Genomic DNA, 16,620 nt, shown 5'->3' on the forward strand with positions numbered 1-16,620 from the left:
TTGAATTATTAACCTCTACTCCAAATAGACTTACTACTTTTTTCTTTTTTTTTAATGTGGTAACGGCTGCCCATTTTTTTGTAAGCTTATGGGAAAATCCAGTATCTCTTGAATTAGAAGTAATTCTGAAACTGTTCAGATAGCTGCACCCATTGAAAAGGCAGCCCAGCAGCCAAGGCAGTAGCAAGGGTTTGTGCCAAAGACCATGAAGAATTCCAGCTGTGAGCAAATGTGAGAGAGCAGCCTCTGGGTACCCAAGCACTGCCCCCTCCCAGCTATCATTTCTTTCACAGCTGTGGGAATGCTTAAAAATTATGGATGGCTGGGGAGGAGGGGAAAAAAGATCACAGTGACTTTCAAATCTTTGGCTGAAAGCCAGAAACGTTGTGAACACAGATTCAGCATTGCAACTATAACCATGAGAGAGATTCAGAAATGGGTTTATTTTTAAAGTGCACTTAATTTCAAGTTTCTCAGAACATAAAGCCCTTGTTGGCATGCTGAGGTCCAGCCTGTCCTGTCTCACTCTCCTGGGAGTCTCACTCTCCCAGTCTGTCTCATTGATTCCACTCAGCTGTTATTAATAGAGATCAGTTAATTTTTCATTCTCTTTCAGCTATTCCCACTACACTTTCAGTGTTTGAGGAACTTCAGACAGCTGAGATGGAAGTGAGAAAGCTGGGGTGAATAGAGAGGTTGCTGTCTCTAAAAGATGTTTACTTGCCTGGTTATAATACCAATCCTGCCCCCACAGCTTTGGAGAGATTTTAGGGACTTTCTTGCAACAACTGTGCTTAGCGAATGAGATGACTCAACCTGCCCTTCCTTAGGTATCAGTTTGAAATGCTCAGTCCATATAACTGCTATTCTTTTCAGTACAGGTATCCCTTTGGGTGTTGGAGCTGGGAGAAGAGGGATATCCAAGGCATGTGAAATCTCACTGCTAGGATTACCCTCTGTACATCCAAATACTTTCTGGGTTTAGCTTGTCATCAAAAAGAACGTTTATCATCAGAGTTAGATACTAAGTGATAAAGTTGTATCTGCTGCATGTTGGGAGATTTTTTTGTGTTAAAAAATGGGGGAGACAGTTTAAACTTTATTTAAAAATGTTATTTTTCTTTGAGTGGGTGGAAATCGTATGGGTGATTTTTCACTGAATCACAAAATGGACAAGGTGTTTTGTGAGCTCCTCTGAGAAGTATCTGAGCATAAGGAGATATTAGGATAAAAGAATGTATTTACTTCCCAACAAATACTACAATTCATCCATCTATATTTTAAGTAGTTTCTAAGAAGATCCAGAAACTCCCTGCTATTTGTAACTTGATGACAGATTTGGTTCTAGTGTGATTTGGGCAGAAACTGCCTCTTAGCTTCTGTGTAGGTGTTGGCCTGTGGGCCACAGTCCATCCAGACAATAGGTAGCATGTAGTACCACTTAGCTATAAACATATTAATTATCATCTCTTAGAAGGACCACTCCTTCCTGCCTCAGGAGTACAGTATTCAGCACAGTTCTTAAAACCAAAATATATTTCTATATAGAATTAAAAATACACATCTATATTTTTATATAAACATGTAAGTGAGAAGGATGAAAGGAATTGACTTGTAAGGGTATTTGAAATTAGATATAATAGCAGCCAAATAAGTTTGGGGGTAAACACAGAAAATTTTGAGGGACAGGGAATTAAAAAAACCCTTATTCAATGACTGTGTAGACATCAGTAGTCAATTATTTTATTTACATTGTGTTCCCTACCATACAAGGATATTGGGAGAGCAGAATCCACTCACAAGCAGTGAGGTGTAATAGATCAAGTAAGACTGCTAGAATATGAGATCAGAGTAGATTTAATCTTAAACCAGCAATGAGAAGGTGAGTCAGTCTCTTTAACTGTGACTCAAAACACAGTCTTGCCTTTACTAGGAAAACCAGTTTTGGTTGTTGCATCACATTGATTTGTTAATATTGTAGGAATTGAGCCATTGAGGTTCACTTTTGTCATAAACAGGTAAGTGGTGCATATAAATTGTAATGAAGAGTTTTAAATAAGTCAGTCAGGAAATGTGTGTGCCTCACTGCTATTAACACCAATCCAGCTAGAGGGGATAGACAACTGTTGCTGTGGCTTCCAGCAAGGGTTCCCTGCAGGCAGGGAGCAGGTGGGGGGTGGGGGAAAGCAGGGAACAATGGATTCCACATTGAATCTTTATTGTTCGGTTGTTCTCCCATGTAAGCCCAAAATGCCACCCCAGTTGTTTATGGTGGGAGAAATCTTGCAGGAACTGAAGGTCCAAGCAGGCTTGTGAAAGAGCCAGCTAGCCCTCTTTCCCTACCACTTTGGCCTTTGTTGCTCCAGGTTGTTGGCTTTCCAACCACTTCGGAATTTTTTTCTGACTTACTGTTAGTAGCATAGCCCAGTGATGCTTTCACATCCCTTTTAATAAGTTCTGCATCATCTTTTTTTTCTGCTCACTTTCATGTCTCGAAGCCATGGAGTACAGGAGGGCAAATGCTTCAGGCAGACATGATTGCCTATTCAAGATGAGGGTCAGCTTGAATTATTCCTTGCGTATATTCTCCATGGTTTGAGGTTTGGATAATGTTATCTGGCTTATTTCTGGGTAGTATTGTAGATGTTAATGCTGAAGTTCACTTATCAGATCCCATTCCAGAACATGCAGTCTTAAAATATAAATGGATAGCTTTACAGAAAATCTCAGAGAAATGTGAAACAGATTAAGAAGTGTGTCAGTGCAAGACAGTAAGGTTTATACCTGCTGGTGACAGCTACAGAACTGCCTGTCTGGTTGCAACTCAGCACACTCCATAGCAGTAGTTCATTAAAAAAAACATGTATGGTACATGTGCAGGAAGAAGGGGTAGAATTAGTTCTGAATCACATAAGTAGTTGTGATAGCCTTGCCAAACTGTTCATGTTAGCTGCATATAGGCCATATAGTAACAGAACAGCCAGTAACCATTTTATTTAACCTTGCTTTTTCACAGGTGGGTCATCTAATAATTTTGTTAAAAAGGAAAGCTTTCACAAAAGTCTGATTTTTCACAGAAGTTAGGCTTTTCACAGTTTTAGTAAAATCACTTAATTCAGACAACAGTAGCAGGGAAAGAATCCTGGCTGTGAGGCTGGGAAAGGTGTTCAGCTGGGCATACAGCAGGTAAGTGTATAACAAGATCTAAATTCATAGAGCCATGTTGGAAGAGGATTGATGAGAGATCTCTTACTTTGCAACCCAAACAGAGCTTTCTTTGCTGCTTTTATCACATACAAATTCCTTTGTAATTAACCATTCCCTGTCAACTCTCATGGTTGCCAGGGTTCATTTTTCCATAACATAGCATTGTTTTCACATAATACATTGTTTTTCATCTCCTGTGGTTATTTTTGTCTTTGTAACCTATCTAGGATTCTTTGTTCTACTTTTGTCACTGCAGTTTGCAACACTTCTACTATCTGCTATGCTCTCACACTTTTCTGCTTATAGGTCTTTATGAAGATATTATTTGAGCACTAAATAAAACATTAAAAGGTGTGTTCTCTAGGGAGAGAGAAATCTTGGAAGCCTCTAAATGGAGATGCAAACAAAAATCTGGTTACAAGACCTGAATAACAGCTGGGACTAGAGCCTCATACTGTGTGTATTTGATGAGAGGTTTAACGTGTACTGAAGAGTTGACAGTCTAAGGCTGTTCAAAAATTTAACAAGATTTTGGAACTGTTAGTACCAAAGATATAGCCATGTGATCCAAAGTACTGCTCTGATATAAATTCTTTCTGATGTTTCAAATTAAAAAAAAAAAAAAAGACATCCCCCCTCAGGCTGTAAACTAGCAGGCTTTATTTTGACTCAGATATGGTCTGCTTATATAGATATGGTCTGCTTATATCATTCCATTTTTATGTTGGATTAGGTATCTTTTCTTCTGCAGTTGACATAAAGCTGATGTAAATGCTCTATTGTGTGCTTTCCCTAACATGACAGAAATGTGATTGTGTCTGTGCCTGATCTAGCTCAGTCATGCCTTAAGTGATTTGGTAGCTTAGAGCCAGCATTAATTGTTGTGGAGCCTCTGCCACATTACACGAGACAGAAATAAGTTGTCCTCTTCACCATTTTGCATACAAGGAACTGTGGCAAAGGGATCAAAGGCACGTTCCAGTTCAGAGCAGAACTGGCCTCCTCTCTCTGAGCTGCCTGCTCTGCTGCTGGCTATTGCTTATTTTTTCTCAATTTTAATCCACTGATTGCTATGATAATGCCTTTTTGAGAAGCCCTTCTGAGTTTTGACTACCTCTGACAGTGTTCATATTCCAGACAACTTGAGTTACAGTACTATGGAATTCAGGAATTTTTGTACTTTAACAAAATCCAAACACATTGCCCCTCCTGTACTTCTGTGCTTGTTTTACAGCCTCCTTGTGGCAATCCAACCCATTTTGTCTGGAATATTTTGCCCTTTATAAACCAACACTGTCTCTGAAATCCATCATTTACAATCTTCCAGTTGATTAGTGATTAGTTGTCTTCCTAGTATTCTTTCTTGGAGGAGTGATCTGGCTCAGGCCAGTAATTACATGGATAATTACTCTTTATGTCTGCTTGTAAAATATAGGTCATGATAACATTAAGCTTTGTAGGTAGCTGGAAATTTTGCACTTCACAGTAATGTAAACTTGACCCTAGTGTTCAAACGGACTGTCAACCCCTGGTTCCTTTATGGTGGAATTTTGACAAGTATAGAACACAGTTCAGTGTCTACCCAGCAAACACAGTGTCATGTGTAGAAGGTCGTTAGAGCAAAATGAGGATGCCTAATCGTTAGAAATATTGTGTGGCCCTGCAGGTCCAACCAGCAGTCTTAGCTCTGTTTTGTAAGGTCCTGGATGGAGTAGGCCAAATACCAGAGAGTTTTCCAGAGTTGCCAGACTGGGAATTACCCACTGGCCTTCAGGAAATCAGTCTGGGGGAAGAACCGTAGAGGAAAGTGCTGAGGAAAAAGGTAGTGCTTTAGAGGACAGTGGGAAAGACCTAAAAGCTAATTCATACTGAGTGGCAGGTGAGAAGGCTCTGTCTCCTGATAACATGACCATCTCAGAGGGATGTGTAGCAGAGGTGCTCTTCCTTCTGCAGCTCCCCTCTCTAGGTGACCCAGTCAGACTCTTAGCAGAATTCGCTTGACTCCTTTCCACCAGAACAGAAAGACTTGGACAGCTGTCAGCACCAGGTTGGGGTGGCAGATCCATCCCAGACAATGCAGCCCTTATTACCCAGGGTGAGCTGGCCAGCCTGTGAGACACAGGCAACTCTGTGGAAAACATTTGTGTTGTAGGCGACTGAAGAAGTCTTACAACGCATAATGCTGGGCAACAGTGCAAAATACTGCATTTAAGCAAGAGTTGAACACAGGGAAGTTGGGCATTGTGAATTTTTAACCACACTTATCTTGCTCAGTGGATTATTGTGATATGGTTGCTGGTCTGATCCAGAGCAATATTGTTGCCTGCTCTTTTTCCGGCAGTGCTTGGATGGAGTTTCAGGAAAGGTGGCTGCAGCTGAGCAGTGGCTTCAAAAAAGCTCCTTGTCCATGCATGGTGATCTGTGTGCTGGCAGCTGCTGTACAGTGAGGCATCCTTTCAATGTGTATGAAAATAGGAAAAGTCTGAAGCATTCTCAGCTAAGGTACTGCTTGCTGTTGCCCTAATTACCATATCAGAAAAGAACTAAGCAGACAAGATGACTCCCAAAAGTGTTCCCACGCTGTTTGGTTGCAGCAGCCTGAGATCCTAAATGTAGCCACTCATAGTTCAAAGCCATGAGCCCTATGACTTAAAATGCAGACATCCTAGTGCTGTATTCTGAAACCACACTGCACACATACACTGCATGAATGGGGAAGAAACATCAAAGCAAAAAAAAATTTATGAGGAAACATTTTATTTCCCTTTTCCACCACACCACCAGCAAGATGCTGCTATCCTGGAGAAGACCATCTAACTCTGATAGGCAGTTCCAGAGTCTGAAATGCAAGAATAAGGTGGTACAAATGTAGCTTCTCTGGTGGGAGTTGCATTAGTCATCATCACTGTCATGTTAGTATTGAATGTCAGAAGCTTTTCCTACATTCATTGTGCATGTTGGCATTGGTTTGATTTCACTTTCACTTGCTTCCTGGGGGTCATCTGTCCATTTTTACTCTACACATATATGCCGTCCTGTAAAATAGATTAAGGACTTTGATCATATTCTGATATCCCTTACTCTCTTATAACAGTTTCTAAAAGGTACATACCAAATGTAAAAGCAACAGGAACAGTTTCAGTTGTATGGTTTCCATGCAGGAAGAAACTGCTTGGGTCATGAGAAGATATGATTGAAAGGTGGGTACAATAGAACTGTATATAACTGAACAGGATGGGCAAAACAAGAATAATTAGATATTCAGTACTACTCACAACACAGCAGCTATGATCACGTAAATGTTTTTAAAAATTAACAAAAAAGTATTTTTTTTTACTTGATTGTTCACAATAAGATTGCAGCTCTCCTTCCACAGTTCATTATGGGAGCTAAAACTTGGCTTCAGAATGGGATTAGACCCTCATGGGATAACAAGTCTGTTGGTAGCTGTTACGTAGAGCTGTAACATACAAATGTATACGTATTATACAACAACAAAACCCCCCACATTCTCTACTTGTACTTTTACTGTGCCTCCTCCCTATACATCTAGCTCTGATCTCACTGAATATTGCTTTCTTCTGCTTACTTTAGTTTCTTTGTTTTAACTAAAGTCTCGAGTCTGTGTGATGTTCTAAAACTTGTTGTAGCTTGCAGCATTGAGGAATACGATATATATAGCATATACCCTGAACTGAACAATTTATTTATTCCTGATACTGGGGGTTGGAATTGTGAACCAAGGTATTCCGGGCAGGTTCATTTTCCAGAGTGTTAGACAAACCCATGGGATCCGACCCGTTTGAGCCTGAAATATGAGAAGCTTTTGAATACTCCTGCTCTGGTCCTTCCTCCATCCTGAGGTCTCATCCCCCTCCCTCCTCATCAAGGGGCTGTACTTGACATAAGTAATTGATGCACTGATATCAGATTTAATGATTTCTCTGTCTAAATATTTAATTCTCAGTCTTTGAAGGAGTATCATGATAGAAAAACATGATTTTTTGTCATCTGTGGGAAGCAGTTGTTCCCCCCTCTAAAATGGAAATTGTCATTGTGCAGCTGGGTCTGAGTAATTAGCAACAAATCATATTAACCTGTTATATGAGAAGGTTTGCATCACTATTAGATATTCACAGAATATTCTGAGTAGGAAGGGACCCACAAAGATAATCAAGTCCAACTCTTAAGTGAATGACCCATATGGGGACTGAACCCACTACCTTGGCGTTATTAGCACCAAAGAGGTTTTCGGCCATGCAATAGGGGAAAGAAAGTTGGAGAAGCCTGAGTGCAATTTAAAGCAAAATGGTGATGAATTTGCATAGTACATCAAGCCTCACATCCCCCATATTCAGTATGAAAGGTGGAGAGACTGTTTCACTTTCTAGGGACAAACGAGTAAAGCAAAGTAATGCATTCTGAGAAGTCACACCTATGGACTGTGGACCCCTGTGCAGTAGAAGAGTGATGAAGATGCTGACAGTCCTTATCAATGAGGCTAGTGGTGTGAAATGTTTAGCTGGTGAGTGTTGATGGATCAAAGCAGTTCAAGCACAGAATGTGCAAATGTCTCCTGCTCTCCACCTCATACTGGGAACAGAGCTGTCTGAGTCACTGTAAGACTGTCAGCTTCAGGGCCTTTTCTGAACAAAGAGAAGCTCTTAGGGCCTAATCTAGGTACCACTGGAGAAAAATAAAATCTCTTTTTGTTATTGTTGTTTGTGGGGGTTCTATTTTTTTCTTTTTTTTTTTTTATTACTTGCCTACATTTTTTTACTAGGAAAGCAGTGATCTTAGGGGAAGAAATCTGGGGAAAAATATCAGTTTAGACTTCCTGGGGAAAATCAGACAGAGATGTTGAAATTACTTTTCAGCACAGTAACAACAAAAAATTCATTTTGGGTCATCCCAAGACAGTTTGCTGTCTTTCAAATGTTTTTAGTTTATTTTTACACTGATTGCTTTTACCTAAGTTTTTCTTCTGCTGTAGATCATATCTTAGGTAAACCCCCCCATATTTATCAGTAAAGATATTGAAATACATTATGCAAAATGCAGTATTTGATAGGTTTTAATTTAGGCCAAAGCAATTTGCATTGAATTAAAAAACTGTTCTAATCTCCTTGAAATACATCTTTCATTTCTTCTGGCTCTGTTCTGTTGTTAAGATGCTTCTGTGGATAACAGTGTAGTTAAATTACTCTAGTTGTACCAGCCTGAAGCTGAATGTACATTATACTCTTTACTGGTCAAGGGTGAAAATAGATGTCTTCTCTGATGAACACAGCTGCCTTAGCAGACGCTGCCGAAAGAGTTAAGTATCCATTACCTCTCTTCACCTGACGGTTTTGTTTGGTGTGGACTACAGGATGCATTATGGTAGCAGATCTGCAGCTCCCTTAGTCTAAACAGAAGGTATACTAAGAATGATGCTTCAGTCTGCATGCTGATACCCCTCTGGCATCACTGGAAAAGCTCCGAGTACCAATCTAGCCCTGGAGCTCAGTGAACAGGCCCAAAGGTCTCAACTGTGGCTTTGCTGGAAAGAAGTGGCGTCAGATCCTCAGCTGAGGATAAATCAGGCTTTGCTGACATCATTATTGCTGATTGAGAATTTGGCCCAGTGTTATGGCTGTATTTATTTCCCTTGCTGCACCTTGAAATACAACCAGCTTTTGCTTGATTGAATAGGCTTGTTTTCTAGCAATTACTGTTGTAATTACCAGTTCTCAAGAGAAGGTGTTTTGCCTGCTGTCAACTCTGGTAGAGGAAAAGGGAAAACAAAGTTAACTGTGAAGTTGCTTCCCTGAGGAGGAGTCATCCAAACATAAGGGATCGTGGCCTGAGTGCAGGATTAAAGGGGTGTGCGGGTCCCAGGCCAGCAGTGGTATAACCCTTAAAGAAGGTGCATCCTTGTTTAGGAGTCTTACAGGAACCTGTGCTGTCCCTGTTTCCTCGCATCTGTGCATGAAAGAGAAGTTCTGTCTCATTCTCTGCCCAGAGGAGGGATGTGAAAATAGAAATATTGAAGTATAGTACCTTGATTCTTCTGCCTGACTGTAGCCTAGAATTCAGATCCTGTTCGAAGCCAGTGACTTGCCAAGGCAGATGTTATGGTTGAATAAGTTTAATGAGATGATCAGGACTCTGTTTACCAGTGTGGCTTGCTTAGAGCAGTGCTCCAAACACCCAGGGAAACAGGAAGAAATTGTAATTAAAGGCAGCTTTGAAATTCAGTGACTGATTTGCATTTTACCATTTTATTCCTCTTTCCCCTTGCCCCTGTAAAAGCCTGGGGAGGTTTGCATGGTGAGACTGGCATTGCTGTGTTGCATTATGGATGCTTGAGGGACTGTGGAATGGCAATTGTGTAATGAGGATGAAAATCAGAGCTTATGGAGAGAAAAATAAACTTTTCCCTTAACTGGTGCCTGGAGTGTGGGGGGTTTTATCCTCTTGGTTGTACACATGGGGCAAGGTTGTGGCTCTCTTAGCTGTACTGGAGGATTTGGTAAAGGACTATGTGATGCTGGAGGGGTTGTCAGGGGCTTGTAACCTGTGGCTCTGCAGCTGCAGGATAAGAACACCCCACAGAAGATGTGCTGCTACCATATGTTGCACATACAGTCTTTCTTTTCAGCTCCCATCTCTCTGTCCTTGTCTTTATTTCATTATCCTGTCTAGAGTGGAGAGTACATGTGTCTGTGCTAAACTTCTTGCTAGTAGGACTAGGAACAAAATTGCACCTATTTCCTGTGTTGAAGCTGTAAGCAAAGGCTTCTTTCTCACTACACTTACTGGTTTAGTGATTTATTCTGTTCTGTTTTACTTGCTGTGTTACTAAAAGCCACACTTTGCCCTCCATTTCAGCAGTAAAAATGTGTTACTGAATCAGTTTGGTGTATCAGTGTCTCTTAACTAAGCACTATAGACTTACTACTTTGTCCTGTTCTGCTTTGTAAGTGCTATAGTTATATTTCTGTCCTCATTTGATTCAGGTACCAGCATAATTTAATTTAATGTATTTAATTTTCAAAGTGAATTAAGAAAAATGTAGCAAGGCTGTATATAGACCTGAATTCATATGCTATGTCTCATGTGTTTTCCCTTGAAAACCCTAATTCTGAATACTATGATCATAAAACTTGCAGCTTTCATTAATAAAGAACAAGTTTCTTACTGCTTGTGGATTTAAAATTAAGATACCAAACAGGATCTGTAAAGTCTCAAAACAGAAGATAGGTAGTAATGAAAAATTCCCATTGGTTGGAAGCTAGTCTCCTGATTTTGGTGAGCTGATCTGAAATTTATGAATGCCTGGAGCGGCAACAATTCAGAACCCAGATTGTGTTCAGGCTGGTTGACCAACAAAAGTCACTGTTACTTTAGAAACATGTCATTTAAAAATCAATTAAGAAAAAAATGCCTCCTAGAGAATGTCAGTGGACTTCTCACTATATTGTAATCTTCTGAATCAAGTGGGTTTTCATTACACCACCCACCCTCTACATCACATCTGTCCATCACATATATTTACCCTCTGTGTACTAAGGAAATAGCATCTCTTCCCCTACCCTTGCCTGCCCTGTTAAACTGGGGGGGCTGGGGGGGGAAGAAAAGTAGGGCAAACTCTGTAGCCTTTATGCAGGGAAAGTCCCATCAACTTCAGTGGGAGACTTGGCTCAGAGAGAAGTACAGGAGCCAGGCCAAAGTTTGCATTCTGGTTTTTAGGAAGTTAGTATCAGATGTTTGTAGACTAAAGCCGCAGAGCTTTGCAGAAGTGGCCAATGAAATGTCTCTATCTCAGTGGACCTCTGGCATTTAATTCCTGCAACCTCCAGTCTTTATGTTTTGAAAAAATCTTTTTTTCATTGGAACATGTTTACTTGAATGCAATGTTTGGAATACAGCCAGCACTGCTCGAATATACTCATAGCATAGGCATAAATTAAACCCCAGTTTTGCTAGGGGACTGATAAGCATGAAGGGTCTCAGTGTTCTCAGATGAATCATACTTAGCTCATCAGTGGGTGCCTTGATTTAATGAAGCCATAGTATGTTAATGTTAACACTGCAAAAAAAGCTGTAAAGTTACAGGCAGCCATGCTAACTAGCTACAAGCATTTAAAAGCCTGGGCATGAGCTCCTACTTGGCTATTCTGGCCATAATTAATGATGACAAGTATGTTGGAAAAATAATTATTTTGCTTGCTTTTAAAGACAATTACTTGCTTGAGGCAAGTGAGGGGGTGGGATTTATGTGGCTGTAATAAGCATATGTAGATGGCATCTTCCCAGAAGAATATTATAGCCACAGGATCTTTTTAATTGACCTGAGATTCCTTTGTTCTGTAGATACAATTTATGTATGTGGTCACAGACTAAAATGACCCTACTTGTTCTAGGGCAGACTGAGTTCTAAATTGCTAAAAGGAAAAAAAGACTGCCTTTATCAGCCCAATCAGCAACAGATAGAAATCTCTCCTGGTCACTTTGTAGGGAGAAGTCTTTTTAAATTGGTACCCTGAGTGCATGCTCTTTTCATCTGATAAAATAGTAGTTGGGGGTATGGAAGCATGCTGAGGTGAGTATTACTGCAGTCATCTGGTATCCTTCCTGTGTCCAGGCTTGCATAGCACAGCAGCTTTTGCCTGGCAGCCACCTGCCTGCTCATTTACCATGTTGGGCTGCAGAGCCTTGGTCGCTTTCCAGGCCAGACATGGTGGTGGAGTCAGGGAGGGAGCACCTGCTTCTCTATTGCCTGCCATTCTAGAGCATCACGTGTGATGGAGGTCGCCTCTGCTCCTCCTCCTTTCCCTCCAGTCACTGACATTCTGGCATTCAAGGGCTATGAGAGCGATGTAGTCTGATCACATAGTCTGTGATAAGGTGCTTTAACAATAAGATAGAGACTTTCTCTCAGAGTTTCATGCTAACTGTGCCCAGGTGGGAAGTAATAGCAGAAAATCTCCCAAGGCTGTAATTCAGTGGAAAATTCCATGTGTCCACAACTAATGACCTTTAAGAGAAAGCAGGAGTTTTCATGTTTGTTGTCAATCATTCCATTGTTCATCTGAGATGGTGAAATCCTCTTGGGCCACAGGAGAGAGAAGAGGAACCAAAAATCTGTGTGCTGCTCACTTATGTATCAGAAAAATCTCCTTCTTATTCCCTTTTTGAATCTTGTGGTGATTGTACAGAAGTCATAACATCTTTCCCCAGTTCCCATCAGTGAGGTGGGGAAGATGATGCTCTCTTTCTTAGTGAAGTGTTTTGAAACACAATGCTGAAATTTGTAAAAGAAAATGCAGTATGAAGAGTCGTGGGTGCTTCTGTCCACAGCCTGCTGCTTACAGTAAAGGTTGTGCTCTGCGTGCTCCACAGTCAGTTGCTGGGAGTTGAGATCTGAAGCTGGGGAAGGAGGACAAATAAAAGAGGGGAAACCTGCTAAATATATATTAATGTGGTTTTGGTGAAATGATACATAACAGAAAAATATTTAGATTTCTTGCAGTCTCAGTTCTATCTAGTCCTTTCTAAAAGCATTACTAAAGGAAGCAGACAAAGGTGAGTGAATGATAACATTTAAGGGTTTGGATCCAATTCAGTCTATTGATGTCTGCAGATTTTTGTCAGGGTAGAAATTTTTACCTGATTTCAATCTGTTTGGAGAGCTGAAAAATTAAAGCTGTGCCTCAGCAACAGAAGAGTACTAGAGAATAAAGGATAAACAGTTCCCCCATCATGAAGATAAAAGGTCTTCGGGTTCCTCAAAGTAGGTTGTTGGTGGTAGGAAATGAGGAGTAGAAGAGAAAGAGCCTGGGTTTCATTGCCCTGGATACAAATGAGAGATACAAATGTTTGTTTATATAAGTTCAAAGTTCTCCCTAGAAATTACAAGTCTAACAGGAAGACAACCTCTGCTTTCAGCTCCAAGGGCAGAGTGAGTTGGAAATGAGGCAGAATATAGGGTACTGGAGTTAAAAGCAGTAAGGTTTTGTGCAAGGTCATTCAAGGGCCAGGTTCTTAGGCATCTGGGAGGGATTATTGCATTAGTCTATATTTGACCCTATGCTAAACTGGCAGAGAAGGGAGTTCCCTTGTGGTCGTGCTGTGGTTTTACTGGGTATTTCTTTCATTCTTTTTTTTTTTCCTTTAATTTACTGAGTGCAGAGAGGCAGACTTACTGCATCAGAAACTCCAGCCTGGTGTGCCACTGAGTGTGGGACATGTCTGCTGGCAAACAGGAAGCTGGTGTTTTGAGGGCTGTTTGGGCATTACATCTTTTCCCACGTACCACACAATGATAGCAAGAGGAAGTATCATGAGGTTCAGAGATAATGCTGAGTTTATCCTGACTGCCAAATTTCTCCTTCAAAATAACCAGATTCTAGTGTAAATCTTTGTTTAGGTCTTCTGTAAGGAATTAGGAGTGATGGAAAGGTCCTACCCACCCAATCATTTCCAGATATCTATGGAAAGATTTGTGAGATTGTAAATTGTGTTTAATCTGGGAGAAAGTCTGAGTTTCTTTGACACAAGATTAGGTTCAGGCATTGTTTCCAGATTAAATATTTTGTAGATTGGTTTAACCTGACCAGTTCCTTCCGTACTCACACATTGTGGTGCCTCTAGTCTTTGGGGGAGTGATGTGTGCCAATCAGATCATGGAGGGAATGGATGTGCACACATTAATGTGTGCAAGCCTTCCAGCTTCTGAAGCAGATGGTATTGGGCCATCTCCAAGGGAGAGCAGTAGCAAGCTTGGCCCCCCATTCCAAGGTCATGTGATTTCCCAAGTCCAACCCACAGCCTGCAGTGTTTCACAGGTGGCAGTTGCTTCTGTCACTGACTTAAAGGGACCCTCTTCTCACCTCTTTTCTTTCTACTGTTCCTTTCTGCTCTATACACAGTTACATACAAACCGTTTTTTTATATAACGATGTTAACCTGACCCTAGCTTGAAGTGTGATTCAGAAGAATTGTTTATGTGTCTGAAAGCTTGTCAGCTGATTTCCAAACTATCTGATAGTTACAAAGAGCAGACCGTTGCTGGCTTGTTTGGTTTGGGCTTTTTCTGTATTACGGTACAGATACAAGAACAATGGTATCCTATTAAGTATCACAGGATTTATGAATACTTAACTATGGTGAAGTTTTTCAGATTGCACACTGAATGGATTTTCCTCAAGCATAAAACTTGGCTTTCCTGAAAAAAGCATAGTATTTATTTCTGTGCTGACAAAAAATAGTTCAAGAAAAGCCACTGCTTTCTACCTTTTGGAGTCTCAAGGCCAGGCTTCGCAAACAAAGATTTAGGAAGGGCTCTACCCACGTTTGCTACAAGCGCACTGGTGGCTAAATAGGCCAATACAAGACAGGCATGCCCGGTTGCAAACCTTTTGGAGTGCACCCCTAGCTTTTACAGTCTTCATTATAGCACTGTATATTCTTTTACTTTATAAGAATAGCACTACTTTTATTCAGATCAGTTGCTTTGCTAGTATAGAAAGCTGGCTTCAAATCTAGTCAGTAGATGGTTATAGATTATAAATGTTTTCTCTTACAAGTAACTGCTTATTTGTATCTCGGTGCAGTTATGACTTGGCAGTATCCCAATGGCTGGAATCAGTAAAAGCCAAGTGCTGAAGCACCTGTGGAAGTTTAGATCTTTTCTTTTATGCATTTTCCCATCTTCTAATCATTACACATAGGAAGATTTGAGGCATAGAAACACTAATGTGCCCAAGAATGTGCAGTCAAATTTCTGGCATTGTCCTTTATATGCCAGGGAATGAGGTGTTGTCTGCCCAAGCAGTAGGCTGTGGTTGAGTGTCTTAGAGGTAAATGACTAGGAGGAGGCAAACACAGATAAATGTCATTGCTATTAAATGTACTGTCCCAACGTTATGGAATTAGAAAGGATATGAAGTCAGTACCAAACTGCCTTAAACTCTTCAGAGGCAGCAGATGCAACGGGAATAAGACTGAATTTCAAGATCAGGTCATCTTGGTTGAATAAAACCAAAAGATTTTTAGGAAAATTAAAAGCAGCATGGTGGAGTAAGGGGAAATAAACAACCGTAATCATCTAGGGCAAAGAAATGGGATTAAGCTCTGGTTCTTCTCTTATTACCTACTGCCCAAGAGTCTCAAAGATTTTTTTAAAATATAAGCAATGTCATACTGTGGCCCAGTTTGAAAGAGAGGGAAACTGAGGCATAGGGTAGTGGGATGACTGTCTGGAATCAAAACCTCCTGAAGCAAGGCTCCTTTTTTTTTCCAGTGGTGCCTAAGAAGAAAATGAGGAGAGAGCCCAGTGACATGACAGGAGATTGACACTGATGCATTTTCTACTCTAGACAAGAACTGGTTAATAGAATCAGTTTTGGTGTGTTTTTTTTTTTCTTTTTCTTTGTTGTTTCTTTTTACATTATCCAAACCTGTTGTGTTTTTTTTTTTCTTTCCTTCTCACCATATTGCTGGTTGCTCTAACAGCTGAGCAATGCAGAAGTTCTGCCTGAAAAAATGCTTCCTCCTTATATGATACTGTACATATTGTCATGGAAATTGTCCTCATTTCCCCCGAGCACACTTTAAATAACTCGAACAGCAGTGCTAATGAGCAGAAAGATATCTGCAATCCCCACCGTGCAACTTGACATACTTTATCCCACTCTGAATTCCCTTTGCTCATCTCTGAGCATTTTAAAGATCTGGTATAATAATTTCCTTTCTCTCTTTGGTCCGTTCATTTTGGTCTTAGCACTTGGTAATAAAAGGTCAGCTTTGGCTGAAACCTTAGTGTTGCAGCCATGCCGTTTTTTACTGCCAAATATCTTAAGAAAAGCAAGTGTCTCCGAAAGGGTAAGTCATGATGTTTTTGGTGTGTTTAGTGTTGTCTGTTTTGCTTTAAATCACAGTACAGGATTTATTTTGAATTAACAAGCAGTGGAAATGGATCTATTCATACTGCTGGTCGTTTAGCACTGGGGGTTTTATTATGCTGTGTGCATTTTTGGTTCAAGATACAGTGTATGTTATTATCTTGCGTTTTACATTCAGAAAAGCCGACTAAGCGAGAGGATGTTTAACCCTTTAAACGTGGAGCATGTGTTTTGCATAGGGATGGAATCCCTAATGTAGAACAAAACCGAAAAAGAGAATATGCATTTGTTTTTACAGATAAGTTTAGTTAGGCAGCTGAGTAATGCTCTAGTATTTTTTCTTTTTCTCCAAAAGGAGCATTTTTTAAAAATCTACACTGAAATAATAAATAATATTCCTAAGTGAAGGAAAAGCATATTTCCTCTCAGCATCTTTCCCATGTCAGGCTACTTGAGTGCATGATTCCACATAGATTTTCAGCTTGGTGTTGTGAGGTTCTTTTTGTGAATTGCTGTGTGGGCT

General features: G+C 40.4%; 1 protein-coding gene across 4 annotated transcripts in view; it reads left to right on the forward strand.

The window, feature by feature from the left end:
* ARHGAP22 (Rho GTPase activating protein 22) overlaps positions 1–16,620 on the forward strand; it is a 149,124-nt gene that overhangs the window by 76,858 nt on the left and 55,646 nt on the right. The window contains exon 1 of one of the 4 annotated variants that reach the window (XM_027672266.1): positions 15,838–16,077. The exons of the other annotated variants lie outside the window; for them this stretch is intronic. Within the exon in view, the coding sequence (XP_027528067.1) occupies positions 16,026–16,077 (52 nt within the window). The 5' untranslated portion in view covers positions 15,838–16,025. Of the gene's footprint in view, positions 1–15,837; positions 16,078–16,620 lie in introns of those variants that run through there. 4 annotated transcript variants of the gene reach the window in all.

The sequence above is a fragment of the Neopelma chrysocephalum genome, unplaced genomic scaffold, assembly GCF_003984885.1.
Source record: "Neopelma chrysocephalum unplaced genomic scaffold, ASM398488v2 Primary Assembly neopelma1_97390, whole genome shotgun sequence".
Taxonomy (NCBI): domain Eukaryota; kingdom Metazoa; phylum Chordata; class Aves; order Passeriformes; family Pipridae; genus Neopelma; species Neopelma chrysocephalum.